The sequence below is a fragment of the Salvia miltiorrhiza genome, chromosome 3, assembly GCF_028751815.1.
Source record: "Salvia miltiorrhiza cultivar Shanhuang (shh) chromosome 3, IMPLAD_Smil_shh, whole genome shotgun sequence".
NCBI lineage: Eukaryota > Viridiplantae > Streptophyta > Magnoliopsida > Lamiales > Lamiaceae > Salvia > Salvia miltiorrhiza.
In genome coordinates this window covers 62785708-62804465 of record NC_080389.1, presented here as the reverse complement: position 1 = coordinate 62804465, position 18758 = coordinate 62785708, and the positions used below count along the sequence as shown (strand labels likewise).

The 18758-nt window shown below is 33.0% G+C and overlaps 3 protein-coding genes across 3 annotated transcripts; 2 read left to right on the top strand and 1 right to left on the bottom strand.

The window, feature by feature from the left end:
• The first annotated feature begins 2854 nt into the window (after nt 1-2854).
• LOC131019143 (uncharacterized) lies at nt 2855-3979 on the top strand. Its single transcript, XM_057947829.1, has one exon. It carries the CDS (start codon nt 2855-2857, stop codon nt 3977-3979), a length of 1125 nt encoding a protein of 374 aa, XP_057803812.1.
• A 1136-nt stretch (nt 3980-5115) lies between these two features.
• Nucleotides 5116-9113, bottom strand: LOC131015321 (wall-associated receptor kinase-like 1). The gene has a single exon (XM_057943675.1). It carries the CDS (start codon nt 8936-8938, stop codon nt 7970-7972), a length of 969 nt encoding a protein of 322 aa, XP_057799658.1. The 5' UTR covers nt 8939-9113; the 3' UTR covers nt 5116-7969.
• A 763-nt stretch (nt 9114-9876) lies between these two features.
• LOC131019142 (wall-associated receptor kinase-like 1) lies at nt 9877-11096 on the top strand. The gene has a single exon (XM_057947828.1). The coding sequence runs from the start codon at nt 10122-10124 to the stop codon at nt 11094-11096; it is 975 nt and encodes a 324-aa protein (XP_057803811.1). The 5' UTR covers nt 9877-10121.
• The last annotated feature ends 7662 nt before the right edge of the window (nt 11097-18758 follow it).

Here is an 18758-nt window from a genome sequence, read left to right as displayed (position 1 = left end):
AATTCAAGAAGGTCTTTTCTCATTGGTTGTAATGGGACTAAGGACCATTCATTATGTTGGCAAGATCCTAGGGGTCCTAAGCTCAAGCAGTGTAACTCAAAGTGTGCACATCTAATCCAAACATCATCCACAATTTCAAGTTCATAGAGAAATAAAGAAAGCAACTAAACTTGGGGAAAAACTCCAACAATAACAATGATACTACATGCTCAACTCAAACTGGTGCAACATCTTCTTTTTTTTCTTTTCTTTTCTTTTCTTTTCTTTTTTTTCGATTTTCTTTTCTTTTCTTTTCTTTTTTTCGATTTTCTTTTTCTTCTTTTTTTTTTTCCTTTTTTTGCAGCACCTTTCCTTTTTAATATCCTCAATCAACATGCAATCATCATCTACAAAAGATCCCCACAAATCGTCTCCCAAAATTGCTCTCATCCAAAAAACTTAACTGATCAATGTCACTGTTCAGCCAAACGGATCACAGATCCTTATCATTTTACACAAGACAGCAGTTTGGGCAAACGGCACATAAGAACAAAGCTTAACTTTCTCTAGTAATTAATGGAATGAAGTTCAGAATTAGACATGCATCACTGGGCCAAAGAGATAGTCCAAAACAGGCCTTGGCTTAATTATTTAGTGACTAATAAGAACAAAAATGGTCAAGGCTTCAAAAATGGCTCACTAGGGGTTGATGTTCAGGTAGGAATTCAAAAGCAGGCCAAAAGGCTACCCTAGTGCCTTCTATCATGCATCACCAATGACTCACAACATATCACAACTTCATGAATAACAAATCACTCAAAATGAAAATTAGTAGAGAGTGCTCTACTCTATTAAGCTCAATTCTCACTTATATGTGACTTTTTACTCATTGTTGCTCTTATTTGTCATCCCAAATTTCATCCAACAAAAACACAAAATTTTCAATCACCAAATCCTAATTCTCAAGTATCCAATCTCAAGTTCATCACACAATTCAATCCGACAGCATGCTTATCACTAATATTTCAACAACCACAAGGCTCACAACACGCATAACAACATAAAAACGGACTCAACAGAACACAACTCAAAGATGCCCCCCTCACACTTAGATTTTACTTGCCCTCAAGCAAACAAAACAAAGCATAAGCGAAGGAGCAACAAGACACTCAACTAAACGAAAAACACAAAGACAACACAAAAAACATGCGAAACAAAACAAGAAAAGGAAGGAAGTCACCGTGTGCGTTGCCGCCGCACCTCCTGTCGAATGGTGGCGCTCAAGTTCGCATTGCTCTCCTGTAGGGCTGCCACATTCCCGTCGATCTCTCTTTGTTCTTTTCTTTTTTTTTGTTTTTTTTTGTTTTATTTTTTTAACTGAAACATAACAAAAATTAAAATATACCGAACTTTTTTTTTTTAACTAAAATTTTTTCCTTCAACTTTTTTGTGGAATTTTTTTTCTCCTAACATATTCTTTATTGGAAAGAGGACATTGCAATAATACAGAAGGAATAAGTTCATGTATGGAGTGACAAATCATATATACCGAACTCAAAATGAAAATTATTCTCACCATCAATTATTTCACCTCCTAACTTTGAAAAATTGTCACCATCGCTTCCATTTCCATACACTAATTAGATTCTTTTGCAGAGTATATAGTATGAAAGTATAGTCACGGGTGGTGGAAATTTAATTTGTGGAGGAAAGTACATTAAACATTAGGTAGGTAGGTAATTATTGTGATACATATGTATCCTTTTTTAGAGGAAAGAAAAAATGTTAGGTTTAGATGAATGGAGATTTGGTTGATGGGAAAGAAAAAATTGTTAAGTATCTAATTAATATTAAAATGTCCTCTTCGGTATCTCAACAAACACTTGATGGGCGTCACCTTAATTTTGGTTAATTGGCTTCGCCACATTTTGCTTTAATCCTTACTCGAGCTGAGCTTAGCTCGTTTAGTAAATTCAACAATCACTTCTTTTGCAAGTATGGCTCCACTCGTGATTGATTATAATTGATTAGGAATTTTCAAATCTATCAAAACAAAATAAATTTTTTCCCAAGATGTAATTTTTTTTTTCCACTTATAAGATACTCCGCCTATCCCACTTAAGTGGCTCAAAACTTTTCAGCACGGGAATTAAATAGAAGGTGTAAATATGTTAAAAGTGGTAGGGTCCACACTTTTTAAGGGTTAAACTTTGTCATTTGTGAAAATAGGCCACCTATAATGAGACGATCCAAAATAGAATACATGCTACTTTTAGCGGGACGACGGTAGTAGTATTTAAACAAGATTTCATCTAAACAAATTAAACAAATGATTCCCTCAATGCAAAATCGTTTCACTAATGCTGTTGGTTTGTGTTCACTTTTACCACGTCAGTGTGTTGGTTTGGTAAAAAATGAATTATTAGAATTCACACACTACATGTGTCTTAAATTTGACTGGTACCAAATGATCATAAATAATTACTACTATTAATTATTAAATAATATGTATGCCAACAACATAAATAAAGTAAATAATTTGACTGGTACCAAATCATCATAAATATTCAAAACTGTGAAATGGTATATGACTATTTATTGAGACTTAAATTTAATGGAATAGTGTTCTATTGAGCTGCCGTATGCTTTCTTATTTCTTGTTTGTTATGTTAGATACCACGTGTCATATAGTGGTTGGTTGTTCTGTTTTTACCTCTGTGCTATCATCTATAAATAGCCTCAGAGTGTTGTTTTGTAAGTAACTTTTCTTCCAAGAAATAAACGGCAGTAGCTCACTCTCCTTTCATGCTCTCTACACTTTTGCACTCACACATTTAACATGGTATGTAGAGCAAGGTTCTGAGATTGGATCTGAATGGGGAAAATTCGGCACACTAAGTGGAATGTTCTCGTTGATGAGGAAGCAGGCACCATGAATGAGGAAGACATGGAGGATTCGTCTGCTAATGAGGATTTACGTCGCCGATCTGGAGATGATCGACGAAATCATAGATCTGATTCATCCGCTTTGGATTCAAAGCAAATCGAAGAAATATTGCAGCTGCACAATGCGGATCATCCAGGAATGCAGCTGGTTTCTGCTCAACTCACAGGTAATAACTTCCTCAACTGGAGTCGTTCTGTGAAACGTGCTTTAGGAGCTAAAAGCAAGCTAGAACTACTTGATGGCACATTACCAGAGCCCGATTTTGCATCTCCTTATTATAAAGCATGGATTAAGGCTGATTATATGATCTCTTCATGGATTATAAACTCTATTTCGAAGGACTTGGTGAATGCGTTTGTACATATTGATAATACACAGAAGCTTTGGGATGCACTGAATCAGAGGTTTGGGCGAAGCAATGGTCCTAAGATCTATAGGCTTCAGAGGGAGATAGGCAAGTATACTCAAGGAAACCAGAGTGTACTCGTGTATTTCAACAATCTAACTGCATTGTGGGATGAGTACTTAGACATGTTGCTGCCACCACTAACCTGTGTATGTGGAACTAGAGCTGCAGGGGTTAGCAGGGAAGAAAATCAAAGGCTGATGCAGTTTTTGCTAGGGCTTAATGACTCTTTTGAGAGTGCACGCAGCCAAATCCTATTTCTGGATCCGTTGCCTAGTGTTAATAGAGCGTACTCAATGGTATTACAGATTGAGGATCAAAAAATGACTACAGAAAATTTTGGAGAAACACATGCGATGCAAGCTATTGCATTAGCAAAGCAGATGACTTTTAAAGGGAAGGACTCTGCATCATATGGAAAGCAGCAACAAAACTTTAAGATGAGGAAAACAAAGGAAGAGCGACAGAAGTTATACTGTTCTCACTGTGATAGACATGGGCATGAAGAGGCAGAGTGCTTCAAGATACATGGATTTCCAGATTGGTATAAGAAGTTAAAGGAGGGAAGAGCTAAGGCAAAGGTGAATTATGCTGAGGCAGTATTTGATGGAGAGTCTGGGAAGTCATCTAATCTATATAATATATAAAACACCAGTTTAACGTAAACTTTTTCCCACCAAATTTTCTCTTTCTTCATCTTTCTTTTTCAATTTTGCTTCTTTTTTAAAAATCATCAATTTTAATTCATAAAAATATATTCAATATGGATGTTAAATTAAAGATAACGAAAAGATCTTTAATTTAATGTAAAAATTACAAAAAATAAATTTAAAATAAATAAGCTATTATCATTTAAAGTCATAAATTTATTTCTTTTTCTCTCTCCTCTCTCATCTATCATCTTCTCTCTCCTAAATCCATTCTTTTGAATTTCACGGTTATATCTTTTCCCTATTTCATTCCCTTTTCTTTATTAATTTAATTTTATTTTTATAGTATTTTTATTAGACATCATTTTTAATATTTATGCGACTAAAAAGATTAAACTTATAATTTGTTCATTTTAGAACTCTTTAGCTTAAAAGTAAATTTTTAAAGGTGATATTTAGATTTGTATAAATTTATAGGAGTAAATCTTAGAATATTATATGATACATAATGATACTCATTATCATTTACTTGCTTTTGATATTTGATGATTTTTATATTTATACACAATATCAATTATATTTACTTACATTTAATATGTATATTTATTTATTTAAAATATCACTCACTTTTAATATTAGTCGTGCATCGCACGAGCGGGCGTACTAGTGATGCTAACAACACACTTGTGAAGTTAATACAAACTGAGATTAACAAGTGTGTTGGTGGATTGATTACACAGGGAGATACTGGCAACATCAAGAGCAATGATGCTCATATGATACAAGGAAATATCTCAAATGAAAGGAGAGTGAGCTACTGCCGTTTATTTCTTGGAAGAAAAGTTACTTACAAAACAACACTCTGAGGCTATTTATAGATGATAGCACAGAGGTAAAAACAGAACAACCAACCACTATATGACACGTGGTATCTAACATAACAAACAAGAAATAAGAAAGCATACGGCAGCTCAATAGAACACTATTCCAAGCTAGGCATGGTGGACCTCCACCATGTCCAGCTTGCGGGGGGGTAATGGAATAGTGTTCTATTGAGCTGCCGTATGCTTTCTTATTTCTTGTTTGTTATGTTAGATACCACGTGTCATATAGTGGTTGGTTGTTCTGTTTTTACCTCTGTGCTATCATCTATAAATAGCCTCAGAGTGTTGTTTTGTAAGTAACTTTTCTTCCAAGAAATAAACGGCAGTAGCTCACTCTCCTTTCATGCTCTCTACACTTTTGCACTCACACATTTAACAAAATTCAACCTGTCTTGATTTAGAAATAAAAATTCAGCTATTCACTTTAGATACTTAAAAATGTCCATGAATTGAAAACAAGTCAGTTTCCTTAAGAAGAAATTTCCTAAAAAAATGTAGGCAAATAGTTATGGGCATTGAATTATTGAAAATTAAGCATGAATTACTACGTTGCAGAAGTTGGGTAAATGTGATAGCTTCGTGCAACTAACACCCCATGCCCAGGGGCGTAGCCAGGGGGGCTAGGGGGGGCTGAAGCCCCCTACTAATTTTGAGTTTTTTTTTAATATATAGATATATGTTTATATTATAAAAGAAATTTGTTTTACAAAAGTTGATTAGCTTGTTATATTCTTCCATTTATAATTAATTTAAGGATAATTGTGTTATTTAAAACTATATAATCTATAAAAATGTTATACATTATTATCACTATTATGCTTGTCTTTTAATAGAAAATGCCTAAAATGGATGGAATGCCCAAAAAAAATTAGTTTGCTATTATTACTATGCTTGTCTTTTATTATTATTGATTCTACCTTGTAATTTATTGAAAATATATAATTTATGAAAATATTATTCGTTATTATTGTTATTATGCTTGTCTATTAATAAAAAATGCCTAAAATGTACGAAATGACAAAAAAAAAAAGTTTGTAATGTATTGAAATTAATTTGTAGTATATTAAAACTATATAGTATATGAAAATGTAGTTCTTTATAATTACTATTATGCTCGTCTTTTAATAAAAAATGCTTTAAAAATACAGAATGTCCCCAAAAAAATTGTAATGTATTGAAACTAATTTGTTATATATTTAAATTATATAATCTATGAAAATGTTGTTCTTTATTATTGCTATTATCCTTGTCTTTTAATAAAATAATGCTTTAAATATTCGGAATGTCCAAAAATAAATTCTCGGCGGCTACCGCCCCCGAACCCCCGTGTAAGTTCAGCCCCCTCCCAAATTAATTCCTGGCTCCGCCACTGCCCATACCTCTGCATTCTTAGAGTATTGCGTCAAATAGTATTTGAAGAATTAGCTTTGTTGTTTTCGAGATTTGCAAGGATTGGAATTACAAAGGGAAAGGGGCAGGGCTTTATCATCATTATAGTAAAAGTTGCCATGAAATTCGCAATGGCCAATTTTTTTTTTTTTTTTCAAAGTTGGGAGCTGAAATTGCATTCAATATTCGCACATGGATTGCTATTAATCAATGGTGGGAATTTTCAAACTAAGTTGGGTATGGATCAATCACTTTATATGTTTTGATAGATTTGAAAAATTCCTAAATTAATTGGTTTGATATCCAATACGAGTGGAGCTATAGTTGCAGACTTGCAGAAGAAGTGCTTGTTGAATTTACTAAGCCAAATAACCAAAATTAAGGGGACGCCCATCAAGTGTTTGTAGAAATGCCGAAGAGGACATTTAAATATTAATTAGATATTTAACACTTAACAGTAACAATAGGACATGGCGTGAAGCCAAAATCTTAAATATCTATTGAAGTGATTAAAATTTAAAAGTAAGGTAATCTTTATCATACCAAAATAGTAAGAGCTTCAGTTCACCTAGCTACCTAAAATTTTCACCACAGGTAACTGGCTATTGTTACCGTTACTGTAACTTTCTCCTACAACCCCTATTGTTACTGGCACATGGCGTGAAGAATTTTGTAATTACTTTTATCATGAATATGGTAAAAGTTAACATCAAATTCTTGAATAGTTTGGTACCAGTTACATTTTAAAATATGATGATTACTATGTTAAATTTCACACATTACATATCTTAAATAATTTGTATACCAACAAGCACAAATAAGGTAAATACTTTGAGTGGTACCAAATGATCATAAATATTCAATTTGTATACCAACAAGCACAATTAAGGTAAATAATTTGAGTGGTACCAAATGATCATAAATATTCAAAACTCTGAAATGGTATATTACAATTTATCAAGACTTAAATTAAATTTGTGTTAGTCTAGTAAATTTTTTTTTGACTTGGGGGAGTTGGGGAGGGGAAGCAGTGGGGTTTGAATCCGGGACCTCACTGTTCACATACAGAACGTCGCACCGCTTGGTGTCCCTTTGGGGATGTGTTAGTCTAGTAATAAAAATTCATCTATTGACTTTAGATAGTAATTAATGTCAATGAATTGAAAACAAGTCATAATAAGAGCTGTAAAAATTTTGACAGCTCTACTAGAGTTGTCAAAATAGGCCAAAATTGGCCCATTTTGGCCCATTTTTACAGCTCATAAATTCAACTATAACCCCACATTCATACCTATGCAGTCTTGAACAGATTAGGCTAATTTCATTTTTCTCTCATTTTTGTTATTGATATGCAAAAGCAATCATTGTCCATTTTCTTGTGAAATTAATTTTGACTAGTAGGGCCATCAATGCAGAAACCCTAATTAATTAAACCCTAAAATCATTACTAGTGTCTTATAAGCGAAAAAAAAATTGTATCTTGGATTTGTCCTGAATTACACGGATTTGAAATTTTCACGGATTTTATAGGAGAAAATTGCGAACTTTTTTAATTATAGGTCAACCGACTTAACTCAAACACTAATTAAGCATGAAATTAAAATATTTAAATAGATAAAAATTGTGGGTTTCTTGAGCCACCCACGTGTACCCTCCACTTGTTGGCAAAATAAATTCCACACGTGACTAACTCAATTCATCTGTAAGGAAATGTTCAGTCAGAATTCCCCTCATTCCCATCAAGTTCAAGAAACCGAAAAACACCAAAACTTGAATCATCCCTCGAAATTTCGATTTGAATTGGTTCGATTATTCGGTGTCGGTTATTTAGCTCAACTACCTCATCTTCACCATCACCATCGGAACAACTCAATTCATCCTCACCATCGGAACAGACCACGGCATTCGTGACAGATATCTTCAACCTTTCCAATTCTGAGGCTACTTCCTTCATGGTTGGCCTAAATTTCTGTCCAGCATTCACACATCTTCTTGCAATTCTTCCAAATGCAAGCACCTCTTCCTTTGCAGCTTCCACATAAACATGAGCATCTAAAATGGCGTCAAGGTTGTCGGCTTCCATGTGCACTAGAAAATGTGGAACTAGGTGTCTTTCATCTCTTTCATTACAAATTGTTCGTTTTCCGGTTAGAAGTTCAAGAAGAACTACTCCAAAGCTGTAGACATCGCTCTTTTCCGTATAACGACCAGTAATGGCATATTCTGGAGCTATATATCCCCATGTCCCTTTAACCATTGTGGTTAAATGCGTCTGATCTACTTGGACAAGTTTGGAAAGTCCAAAATCTACTACTTTGACAACATACTTTTCATCTAAAAGGATATTATCGGACTTGATGTCTCTATGATATATGGGTATTGAAGATGAAGAGTGTATGTATGCCAATGCCCCTGCTACATCTGTAGCTATTTTCATACGCATGCTCCATGTAGGTGGAAATTCGATTTTTGGCTCATGAATGAAATCAAATAAGGTTCCATTTGGTAAAAACTCATAAACAAGTTGAGGACTCTCTGTGGCCAGACAACATCCAAACAATCTCACCACATTCCTATGATTGATTTGTGATAATATCACAATCTCGTTTATGAATTGCTCAACTTGATTTTCATTAACCTTATTTAATTTCTTTATTGCCACAATTGTGCCATCGGATAACATACCTTTGTACACAACCCCTTCACCTCCTCGTCCACAAATGCGGTTTTCATTGAAGTTGTTGGTGGCTTTCTCCAACTCTTTTGCAGAGAAAAGTTTAGTATTTCCAAATGTTGCGTCACTTGTTTGATGTTGCAAGCGAAGATGTTTGAAAAGATCTTCTTTGCGCTTTTTATGCCTTTTCTTCTCAAACACCTTATGCAACCAAAAACATAGTAATACAAGTACTAGAAGTCCCAATGCAGGCCCTAGACATGTGTGCAAAAGTTACTCATCACCTCATAATATATAAACAAATGATCGATGCTTAAAATTTTCAAAATTTAATTTTATTCTTGTGTATCATATGTGCAAGATGATATTAAATCTACTAGCTAGAAGAATATTTTGGAACATAAAATCTATCTTAGTGAACAAAATTTACTTGTTAAAACAATTTCGATGACGTTGAACGGTGGCGACCGTGTGCAGCCCGTGCCGTTTTTCATTCCATCACCATTACACCCTCTTGAACACGTACATTTAAAAGAGCCCGGAAGATTCTTGCAATGTGAATTTGGAGCACATGGATTTTCATCACATTCATTCATATCTGCTCCACAAATGAATGTGATGAAAATCCATGTGCTCCAAATTCACATTGCAAGAATCTTCCGGGCTCTTTTAAATGTACGTGTTCAAGAGGGTATAATGGTGATGGAATGAAAAACGGCACGGGCTGCACACGGTCGCCACCGTTCAACGTCATCGAAATTGTTTTAACAAGTAAATTTTATTCACTAAGATAGATTTTATGTTCCAAAATATTCTTCTAGCTAGTAGATTTAATATCATCTTTCACATATGATACACAAGAATAAAATTAAATTTTGAAAATTTTAAGCATCGATCATTTGTTTATATATTATGAGGTGATGAGTAAATTTTGCACACAGGTCTAGGGTCTGCATTGGGACTTCTAGTACTTGTATTACTATGTTTTTGGTTGCATAAGGTGTTTGAGAAGAAAAGGCATAAAAAGCGCAAAGAAGATCTTTTCAAACATCTTCGCTTGCAACATCAAACAAGTGACGCAACATTTGGAAATACTAAACTTTTCTCTGCAAAAGAGTTGGAGAAAGCCACCAACAACTTCAATGAAAACCGCATTTGTGGACGAGGAGGTGAAGGGGTTGTGTACAAAGGTATGTTATCCGATGGCACAATTGTGGCAATAAAGAAATTAAATAAAGTTAATGAAAATCAAGTTGAGCAATTCATAAACGAGGTTGTGATATTATCACAAATCAATCATAGGAATGTGGTGAGATTGTTAGGATGTTGTCTGGCCACAGAGAGTCCTCAACTTGTTTATGAGTTTTTACCAAATGGAACCTTATTTGATTTCATTCATGAGCCAAAAATCGAATTTCCACCTACATGGAGCATGCGTATGAAAATAGCTACAGATGTAGCAGGGGCATTGGCATACATACACTCTTCATCTTCAATACCCATATACCATAGAGACATCAAGTCCGATAATATCCTTTTAGATGAAAAGTATGTTGTCAAAGTAGCAGATTTTGAACTTTCCAAACTTGTCCAAGTAGATCGGACGCATTTAACCACAATGGTTAAAGGGACATGGGGATATATAGCTCCAGAATATGCCATTACTGGTCGTTATACGGAAAAGAGCGATGTCTACAGCTTTGGAGTAGTTCTTCTTAAACTTCTAACCGAAAAACGAACAATTTGTAATGAAAGAACAGAAGATGAAAGACACCTAGTTCCACATTTTCTAGTGCACATGGAAGCCGACAACCTTGACGTCATTTTAGATGCTCATGTTTCTGTGGAAGCTGCAAAGGAAAAGGTGCTTGCGTTTGCAAGAATTGCAAGAAGATGTGTGAATGCTGAACAGAAATTTGGGCCAACCATGAAGGAAGTAGCCTCAGAATTGGAAAGGTTGAAGATATCTGTCACGAATGTCGTGGTCTGTTCCGATGGTGAGGATGAATTGAGTTGTTCTGATGGTGATGGTGAAGATGAGATAGTTGAGCTAAATAACCGACACCGAATAATCGAACCAATTCAAATCGAAATTTCGAGGGATGATTCAAGTTTTGGTGTTTTTCGGTTTCTTGAACTTGATGGGAATGAGGGGAATTCTGACTGAAGATTTCCTTACAGATGAATTGAGTTAGTCACGTGTGGAATTTATTTTGCCAACAAGTGGAGGGTACACGTGGGTGGCTCAAGAAACCCACAATTTTTATCTATTTAAATATTTTAATTTCATGCTTAATTAGTGTTTGAGTTAAGTCGGTTGACCTATAATTAAAAAAGTTGGCAGTTTTCTCCTATAAAATCTGTGAAAATTTCAAATCCGTGTAATTCAGGACAAATCAACGCCTACTAACATGTTTTTTGACCGTAGGTACATCTAAATACGCTTGATTCTTGCACTTCTTACACGTGCACCTAATGTTACCTTCTCCATCTGTGTACGTCGTTTGATTTCTCGCCCACTCAAGGAAACTCTCAAGCCCCGTTTCAAATGCAGTACGATCATTGTATCTCGCGTACATCCACATACGATTATCACTCATTCTTGCAAATTCTAATTGAAAAAAATAAATAAAATATACTTACTTGAAATCTAACAAAATTTCGACAACATAACCCCACTATCCTAACTATCAAGTGCTCGACTCTACCAGCAGCTATAGTGACCATAGTGGTCCTAATTTACTAAGCCTACACTAGGTCTACCCGGCCCCCAACGTCGAAGCAATAATACAATACAAATAAAAGCAATAAAAATCAGGGTAATTAAATTAAAAACAATCATTGTTGGGAGAAGATCCTTAAGAAATAATCAATTTCTATCACAAAGGAATAAGATCCTTAAGAAATTGATTAAATCTATCCCACTATCTATATATAATATAATAACGCAGTTTTTAACGGTAATAAATTAGCGTCGTTATTTAAAAAAATCAGTTATTGACTAATCAAATGACAATTCAACTCTTTCGCATATCCAGCTCACTTCTTCAATATTTATTCTAATTTACGGTTTTCTTTTTATTTTTTCGTTTCCTTTATCTTTTGTTTTATTTTTCTTTATTTTCTCTCTTCTAAAAAATTATACATTTTAACTAATAATAAAATATTCATTATGCATATCAATTTGAAGAGTATGATAATATCTTTAATTTGATATATAATATATTAAAAATAAATTTGAGATGATAAAGTTATTGCAAGTTAAGTTTCAAACAAAACTATTTTCTCTATCCTCTCTCTTATTTTTTTTTCTTCAATCATCATTTTATTTTGCTTTTTTATATCCTTTGTTTATTTCGTTTTTTCTTTTAATTAAATTTATTTATTTCCTTTTGTTTTTCCATTTTCTTTTCTTTACTTGCACATAATTTTTTTGTGAATGATTATTATGGAAATATAATTGTATAATTTTAATTATTAGTGCCTGTATTATTTTTAGTACAATTTTTTGTTTATTTCTTTCATTTAATTCATGAATTTAATTTTTCATCAATATTAATAGCTTTTTTTCCCCATGTTGCAGCATTTATACCTTTTTTAGTAGAGGGGTAAGACTTATAGAGTACTTAATTGTTTTCATATATTTGGTCATGTGTTTGGATTGCTCTAATAATTATACTATCAATTTTACTTAAAAAACTGAAATTTAAATAAATAAAATGTTAGAGATTGTGACAGTATAAACGTGAATTTGAGATCTTTAGCGCCAATCCATACCACTTTACTATGAGACCAAACACATTTACTTTTCAACTATATATACTCTTTCTTAGGGTGTAAGCTCATAGAAGGTATAAATAGTATTTTTTAAAAATTAAAATTTATAATGATATTTTATTAAACAAAAAAATGAGGATATTTTTTCACAACAATAGATTTATGATTTCTTTTTTTTTACGAAAATCTAATAATTTGTGTGGGTTCATGAAAAAATTATCTAAATTATCTTTTAAATTGTTCCATCTAAATTAGTTGGTGCCTTTTTTTATATAGTGACGGATACTTTTGTCCATATTTTTATATTGTGTATATTAAGATATTGCTATATGTATGTTTAATTAGATTTTTTTTTATGTATGTAAAATTCTACAAATTTTGATAATGTTCATCGCACGGGTACGAAACTATAAATTTGGATTATGAAAAAAAATAGGACATGTATTTTTTTAAAAGCTAGGAGATTGAAGTCACAAGAATATAGAAAATATAAATACAATATCTAAATAATATCGGTTAAAAAAATAATATCTAAATAATATTTTTTTACAGTTAAATATAATTTAACTTTATATTTATCTTAATATTATATAGTATAAAATATTGATTTAATTACTATAATTATGATTATATTTTATACCAAATTGAAAATTTACTTGTTTTTGGATTTAGGTCCTTTATTGCGTTATTGACGTGGATTATTATTATTTTTAAATAATTTTATTTGTTTATATTTTAATTTTATTTAATATATTTATTTAACATATCTTTTAATTTTGATGCTCGCCGTGCATAGCACGGGTAGACATACTAGTATATATAATAACATAACATTTCATAAACACATAGCACATAACATTTAATTTAACAAAATTATCCAACATATATAAATTATTCTAACAAACAACTTAAACTAATTGATTAAAATTAATCATGCTTAATATAGATTAAAATTAATCATGCTTCATATAATTTATTTATAAACAAAGCCAATTATAAATTAATTAACTAGATATAACAAGTAAATCTATTTAATTAACATATAAATACATAAATAAATTCATAAATAATTAAATAAATAAATAAGAGAAGCGTACGGTGGTGGTTTCCGGCGGGTGTCGTGAAGAAGGCGGCCAAACGAGATCGTCGAACTACAATAAAGAATATAAGTGAAAATTAAATAATTATATATATATAATTAAAATGAGATATATATATATATAGATTTAGAGAGAGAGAGAGAGTTACCTGAAACGGCGGCGGCGGCGGGCGGCAGCAGGGGGGGTGTCTGTGTTGTGCGGCGCAAAACTGAAAAAAAAAAAAAGGGAACACGCGTGACCTATATTTACGCGTTTTTTTGTAGTGTAATAACAGCAGAGTGGTTTGTTGTATCAGTATATTTATGTAATTAACAAGCCAGTTATATGTCGGTTCTACGTATAAATATTGTAATTAAATTGAATTGAAACACATCATTTCATCATACATCATTGTCGCATGCCGGCTGCTCCCCTATGGCGCCTCCGACGATCACCAAAATTGTCGCACACTCAATCATATATCTGATTAATGCCGACTATGAAACCATTTGCGCAAATGAGTGCTCTTTTAGCAATAATGACCAGCTTATGAGATTAAAGCTCTGGTTACTAAAGAACTGTAAAAGAAAAGAAAGACACAAGTAGAGCATATTAGACCATAGGTTGCAGAGGTTAAGGGAAAAGAATGATGATGAATTTCTCACAAAGGTTTCTCCTCTCCCAACGGCGACAAACGCCGCCGCCCTCTCCTCCTTCTTGGCGACTCCTTCGTCCTTCCGGCGACAGCAGCCAAGCCACCATCACCGACACCCTCAACTCTCTCTCTCCCTCTGTGTCTCTCACTTGCACACCGGAAACAGGACACACGCACCACACAGGAGGATCCGTGCGCCTCTCATCCCAAGTGCCTCTCGGCTCTCCCCTCAAAACCTCGCCGGAGCAACGGCGATGAGCCGCCTCACAGCCTTCGACTTTCTTTCTTCTACGGCCAGACCGACAGTGGCGCCGAGCCACCGCCGTCGACTTTCTGCCCAGACTCGACAGACATAAATATAGGATGGATTGAAATTCGGTGATGAGAATGAATTTGTAGGAATGAAATGAGACGATAGCATTTCTATGACTAGTAAATAATTTTGTAGTATAATAAAAGTAATTCAAATATAAATGTTGTAGTCGTAGAAGATGATGTTACATGTACAAGCGCGTAAGACGAACTCCACTATAAATGATAGGTGACAGTGACAACTGATATAGGAATGGGTTATGTTGGAAGTTTTATGTGAACTAGTATCCTCGTTCGTGCGGCGAATATTGAAATTAAACGATATATTTAAATATATAAATATAAAGATTAAATAAAATTAAAATATACATAAATACAATTTTTTTTAAAAAATAAAATAAAATAATCCACAACTTATTCATTTTAAATTCATTTTTGTTGATTTTTAAGAAAGTTTGGTGAAGACAGAGAGAGGGGAAACACGTTGTATGGGGTGATCGAGAGAGAGAAAGAGAGACAAAGAGGATCTGATTGTCTCCATCAAGAATGAATATATAGAGAGACTTTCATATCAATATTACCCATTAGAATCACAAAATGGAAAAGGGGAAAACTGAAAAGAAATAAAGTGAGTACTATATATGTGATTGGTCTATTCTAATAAATTTAAAATAGCCAAATAGGTGATCAAGATGGCAAGGTTGCTTTTCAGCCATCCATGATCCATCACAGAGAGAGGGGAAAAGAGAGGGGGAAATAGGAAACTTTTAGTATGGGGTGAGAGAGAAAGAGATATCAGATTTTAAATCTATAGAGAGAGAGAGAGTGTGTGGGCGATGTTGCATTAGTGTGGGATTCTTCTATAATAATAATAATCATAATAAAATGATATTACATTATTGCCCTTAAAATAAATTAAAAAATAGGGTCATAATAGGCAAATCAAAATTTGTAAAACAAGGCTTTTTTATTGGAATTGGGTGAAAAAAGGGGTTCCCAAATCAAATCAAAAAAAGGGCGTTAATTAATTAATTCATTCATACTTAATTAACGAGTGTTGACTAGCCTTGATCTTTATTAAACCGCGTGGACAAGACCTCAATGAATTTAATGTTGAATATTGGCAAAAATGGTGTGATTTATTACTGCAGAAAATAGCAATTAAAGCAAGGAATTTTAGTTCCCATATAAACGGATGGATATGGACCGTGAGATTCTACTAATCTAAAGGCTTGGATTAATTCTCCATTCTCAAATTACTTACCATTCTCTATGGATCTTGAAGAAGGCATAGGTAGTGATGAAAAGAGATGCACGTGAACTTTGATACACCAAAATAGTTGCATCAGTGAAACTGTTTCCGTACTTATGCGTTTCTTATTTTGGATGCCGAGTGTGAGTGACACCAATATGATAAAGCCATCATTTTTTTTCTTCTTAGCTACATTTTCTCATACTTTTCCTAATTTTCTTCACTCCTCTTTCCAAAAAAGAATATGTTAGGAGAAAAAAATTTCCACAAAAAATGAACAAACTGCATTGAAATTACAAATAAAATGAAACCAGGAACTATAGCCGAGTCGAGGAGGATCCTCTATTCGCAAGACGAGATACGCCCCGGTAGTGCTATGGGTTTGACGTGTTGTCTCCAAAGATAAAACGGCTTCGTCTCGTGGGTAGCAGCACCGCAAACCAACGAGCTCCGGCAAACTAAAATGAGGCGAGAGTAGACTATACGAGTGTAGATAGAATGCGTGTTAAATTGAGTTGAGATCACACATCTCTGCATACTAGCTCCACCTTTATGACAACCGTGCAAATATGGAATTCATCACGTTGCCATAAAGTATAGTATTTTAACTTGGTTATATCATAGATAGTAAAATTACTATAAATGTTGAAGTTGAAGTTGGACACTCTTAAACGTCAAATATAAATGTTGCAAAGTTTCACGTGGTGCAGTTTATGTGGTGCTTCTTTATCTTTTTATCATATTCATCCATTCATTCATCTCAGCACGTGTTTTTCACTTTGTTTAACGCTAGCCATTCATTGCCTCTAGACCAGCCCCCAATTAAGTAGTATTTTCAGTAGTATTTTATATGAAAGAAAAAAAAAAAAGATAGAATGACATAAAAAGTAATTAAACTCACCAAATTTCCCAATTTGACTGTGGAATTTGGTGACCAATACTTTCTCAGCCTAACCCAAAATTGAAAAAGAAGGCACTGAAATTTCCATCTGTCAACTAGACTAGTTGTAAATACACTAATGCTCGACATGCATGCATTACTCGAGCATTAGTGTATTTGTGATAAATATATTAATGCTCGATATACTCGACTTCTGCGAGTCTAGCAAATAGTGGTAAATACTCCAATGCTGGACATGCTCAAACATTGCAAGTCGAGCATTCTTAGAAAATACACTAATGCTCGACATATATAAGGGTAAAAATATCTTAAATTGATATATTTATATGTTTTATAAAAGGTAAATTTTTTTTAGATTTTATTTTTCAAAATGGGTATAGATCATTTTGCCCCTAATTATATTGTGTGGACTCATATTATTTTGAGTCCACACAAAATCCAAAATATGAGTCCACACAAAATCTAAAACCAAACTAAGAGGAAGCTCTTACACATAAATTAGCGTTACATCCAAACGCATCAAATGAGGGGAAAGACTCCCAAAAAGGAAATTATATTATCGAATTTTTATTACCATTATGGTAAAAGCTATCACTAAATTCGCAATGGCGAATTTAATTCAAAGTTAGGTGCTGAAATTTCAAATTGTATTCAATTTGCACATGGATTTTAAGTAATAAATGGTGATAATTTTCAAATTAAGTTGGATATATATCAATCACTTTATACATCTTTACGAGAATAAAAATATAATATATACTTTTATTCTAATGGAGTTGCAATAGGCTGATTTTGCATTTTATATATAGTTGGACATTTTATGAAAAATATGTAGATTTATAATACTTAGTAGTTTCTACTGAAGTTTTAGATATTAATAGTTAAGTAACCTTTATCATACCAAAGTAATAACAGATTCAGTTCACAAATTAAATTATACCTAGCTACCTAATATTTAGTATACTTTCTCCTATAAAATTTGCACCACACCCGTGACTAGATACCTTGCAGTTTTAATTATTCATGGATAATTTTAATACACATAATCTTTTTATGACAAAAATTACAACATAAAATACTGCTATACTATACTATCACTACACAAAAAAAAACAACTGAAATGCGACGGAATTAACAATGAAATCAAATTTCGTCATAAAATTACCACGGATTAACGACACACCAACGACGACTTACATATTGCCAAAAAAGGAAACAAGACATGTCAAGTGGGACAACCCAAAAAGGAAAACAGGACATTTCAGCTAGGACGGAGGGAGTACTATATTTATGAGTTGAGCAATTAATATCTTCCAAAATAATTATCTCATCAAACTATTTGAGTAGACAAAATATTGCGTTAAATAGACCCCTAACATTTATGTGTGTAGTGGCCCCCTCTCACTTATCTATAATTCATTATATCACCTCTATTGTCATTTCAATTTCTGGAAATGGTTGCTATTTCAATATCACTTTCCTTCGTGTTTTTCTTTATATGCATTTCCAGATAAACATTATGTAACAACCCGCTCTTTTATTATATTTAAATCCAGTAATACGATAATTATTATTTCATCTTTCAGTAAATCAGGCCCAGTAATTATTTATTATTTAAATTCAGCTTATGACACTGGATTATATTCTAATTAAGCAGGATTATTATTTTATTACCAAGTCAGTAGTTTCGCGTAAATAAAATCGCAATGAAAATTATTGAGTAAGCCAATAATTATTTCAGATTCATAACTGACTTAGCGAAGTCATGTTATTTATTAATCACAATAGAATTATTTTTCTATTTTTATTATTATTTCTTGAGTCGTGAATTTATTCCGGTTTATGAAGAATTA